This window comes from Cotesia typhae, unplaced genomic scaffold, assembly GCF_013202065.1.
Source record: "Cotesia typhae breed Kobodo isofemale line unplaced genomic scaffold, CoteBio_Ctyphae contig_27, whole genome shotgun sequence".
In the NCBI taxonomy this organism is placed as follows: Eukaryota; Metazoa; Arthropoda; class Insecta; order Hymenoptera; family Braconidae; genus Cotesia; species Cotesia typhae.
This window is the reverse complement of record NW_027423733.1, coordinates 2,194,669-2,197,925: the sequence shown is the minus strand read 5'-3', so window position 1 is coordinate 2,197,925 and position 3,257 is coordinate 2,194,669. Positions and strand designations below refer to the sequence as shown.

Here is a 3,257-nt window from a genome sequence, read left to right as displayed (position 1 = left end):
TAACAAAATTATGTATATAAATTTAGAAGATTAAACTAAAAAATATATTTGTCGGAGATGAAATTGTAAATTTTAATAAAAATATGTACTGATCGAAAATCATTAATAATAAAGCGTATTCTGTTAATTTTTTAAATAAAATAAAATGAGAATAAGTAATGAAACTATTGCAAATTTAATCATGTCCATATATTTTTATTTTTACTCATAGTTTATTTTAATAAATCTTATAAAATACCTAATGCAATTATTGCAATAAATCTATCTAAATACAAAAAATATAAATTTAATGTAATTTGTACTTTATAAGCCTTAACATCGACATAAATGTATCTTTATAAAAAAACAATAAAAGACTTATGATTACATTTAAAATATTAATACTTGAAACTTTCATGACAATAAATTCTTCTTAAAGGTACTTGAATTTTTTTTTTTAAAGTGAATAATTTCATATCGTATATTTTTTATACGTATAAAAAAGTAAGTCTAGTCTTTGACGTTTTCTTAAGCTTATTGACATTAATCTATAAAAAAATTAACGATGTGCGCCAAAAAATCATAATTCTCCTTGTCCTTTTGTTATATGATCTACAAGCTTATTAAGAGCAGATGATAATTGAGCTATAGATTCAATTTTCTCACGATGATGTTGTTTTCGAGTTTCACTATTTTCTTTTTTAGCTGCAAGTAATTCTTCACAGTAATGTGTTAAAGTTTTCTGCCGCTTTTGTGGTGGACTGATAATTGCAGGATCTATAAAATATGAATAGTTTTAATTTTACCGATTCTGTTGTAAGTTTATGAAATTTAAGAATATATTTGATTAAAATTGGTCTAACTATTATATTACAGTAAAAACTATTTCATGCAATTAAATAACGTAAGTACCCATTTTATTGGTTGAATTTGATCCGGCAGTTGACAGAGGTTTAACCCATGGTTGCTCACGGAATACTTCTTCCATTTCCTACAAATTAAAATAGAATTAGAATTTGGATAGAATATAATTAGAGTAGAATTTTAATACAGCTAAAAGATTGGTAAGAAATTCGAAAAGTATGAAGAAATAATTAATTTCGACTATTACGTCATAGAAAGCCCACGTTATTCGGGAATTCCCCGATTTTTTGTTGCTATCTTTTAAACCTTTATAGTGACGTTTGAGCGTTTCCCATTTTGTTTTAAATTTCTCGTTAGCAATGGGTGGCAAGTCCTGCAGACTAAGGGCTTCGTTGACGTCATTTGCAATTTTTTTCCACACTTCTTGATTATTAACATTTGCGTCGAGAAATTCCAGCTGATATTCCTTATATGCCGCAATGAGCAGTAAAACCTCATTGTTGCTCCAATTTTTTATATCTGTAATATATTAGAAAGTAATGGATATTATAGTTGATGTTAATATAATCATCTAATTGGTATGATTGCATGATGCAAACATAGATAGAAATTTTGAAAAATGACAGAAATCTCTTTTGAATAGTTAGCTTTTACAAAGGAAAAATAAAATAAACAAGAGTAGTGACAATATTATAAATTTTCTGATGAAATCTATTGAAATTACTATTTTTACAACTTCATTATTAGAGGAGCACAAATGAACTTCCAAGACCTATCGATTTATTAACTGAAAATATAATTATTCCTATTTTGCCATAACTCACCTGTACTTTTTTTGTTAATTTTTTTTGGTACCTAATGACTTTTTAGCTTTCAATAGTTTGTCAAAAGACTTTTCTGGCGTTGAATTCGCCTCAAAAGACTTAAATGATGTTGAAGGGGTTTCGAAAAACGTTTCACCTTCCAACACACTGGCATCAGACGTAGATTGATTTTCCTTTTCTGCTTCTTCCAAATTATAAGACTCAATAGGACCATCAAATACAAAACAGTCTGTGGATCATCAATTAATTACAATTTTTAAATAATTACACGGTACATAATATAAACATAATTTTTGAATCAATAACAGGTACTGATTTGTTTGTAAACTATCGATATATCTTATTTTGGTTAATTTCATATTTTTACCTTGATCTTTAAATTTACAATGCTCCAACAGTTCAGTTGCAAACCTCGTGTCTGCAAAATAATAAAAAAGAATTAAAATTTTAATTAAAATAAAGAAACTCAGGAATTTACTTTTAAGACATTAATACAATGATAAGTTTACCTTGTTCAGCACGATCGAAAATTTCCTGCGTCACTTTCAACTCGTACAGAGTATTACTTACACAGTCTAATAAGGTCAATTTTCGTAAATTTTCCATACTTTTGTTAATTAGTCCAAGCTAATTATTCAATTATAATTATATATTTTTGTTATTAAACTATTAGTTATATCAACCGTCAGGCACTCAAGTCGTTTTTATTGATCACGTGATCACAGCACTGCGAGCACCTTACCTCGAAAGCACCAGTGCTCGCAGTAGAAATATGGCGGTGATTTGTGACGTCATATATTTCCCTAGGGTACTGCGGCTGTATACTGGCAGTTCATAACGGAACGAATTTTTTAACAGTGAGAGCACTGTCCAGTACTCGCAGTGTATATCGGAACATAGCCTATATCTACTCAAATGCCTGGGAGTCAATCCCGAAATAGTGGAATGTATTCGGCGTACAATGCAGCTCTGGCGAACGCGATTTCACATTGGAAGTGGAAACGCATTGCACGTAACCGGAGTTGTAGAGTACAAACGAGGGGTCTTCCAAGGCGATTCCTTGAGCCCTCTGCTGTTTTGCATTTCACTGCTGCCTATATCTGTTGCTCTCCGTAAAACTCATGGGTACTCTGTGGGGCCTCCGGGTGATCGAAACTATTCGATTACCCATCTGCTTTACATGGATGATCTGAAGTTGTATAGCGCTGATAAAGATCATCTACAAGCGGCCCTCAACATCGTAGCAGAGTACACACGAGATGTCGGAATGTCTTTTGGGTTGGACAAGTGTGCGGTCGTACATCTGGCGAGGGGTAAGTGCTCTGATACTGGTGATGGTGTCGAATTAGTGGATGGGAGCGTCTTAAGCCAATTAGACGCCGGGGAGTTGTATAGATATCTAGGAATGGAAGAGCACCGCATGCATGCGGTCTCTGAAGTCCGAGCAACTCTCCAGAGCGAGTATGTTAGGAGACTCCGGAAAATTTGGTCCTCCGAACTTTCCGGCAAAAACAAAGTCTCAGCTACTAACATGCTCGCTGTCCCAGTCTTACTATACTCTTTCGGTGTCCTGAAATGGACCCGAAAGGA

The 3,257-nt window shown here is 32.6% G+C and overlaps 2 protein-coding genes across 2 annotated transcripts; both read right to left on the bottom strand.

Annotated features, from left to right (window-relative positions):
* Positions 1 to 291: 291 nt before the first annotated feature.
* LOC141525684 (uncharacterized) lies at positions 292 to 1,444 on the bottom strand. Its single transcript, XM_074240246.1, has 4 exons — positions 1,432 to 1,444; positions 1,091 to 1,362; positions 892 to 970; positions 292 to 756 (listed from the first exon to the last, which is right to left on the bottom strand). The coding sequence occupies exons 1-4, from the start codon at positions 1,442 to 1,444 to the stop codon at positions 560 to 562; spliced, it is 561 nt and encodes a 186-aa protein (XP_074096347.1). The 3' UTR covers positions 292 to 559.
* Positions 1,445 to 1,667: 223 nt separating this feature from the next.
* LOC141525811 (uncharacterized) lies at positions 1,668 to 2,585 on the bottom strand. The gene is made up of 3 exons (XM_074240449.1): positions 2,177 to 2,585; positions 2,035 to 2,085; positions 1,668 to 1,896 (listed from the first exon to the last, which is right to left on the bottom strand). The coding sequence occupies exons 1-3, from the start codon at positions 2,271 to 2,273 to the stop codon at positions 1,682 to 1,684; spliced, it is 363 nt and encodes a 120-aa protein (XP_074096550.1). The 5' UTR covers positions 2,274 to 2,585; the 3' UTR covers positions 1,668 to 1,681.
* Between the last annotated feature and the right edge of the window lie 672 nt (positions 2,586 to 3,257).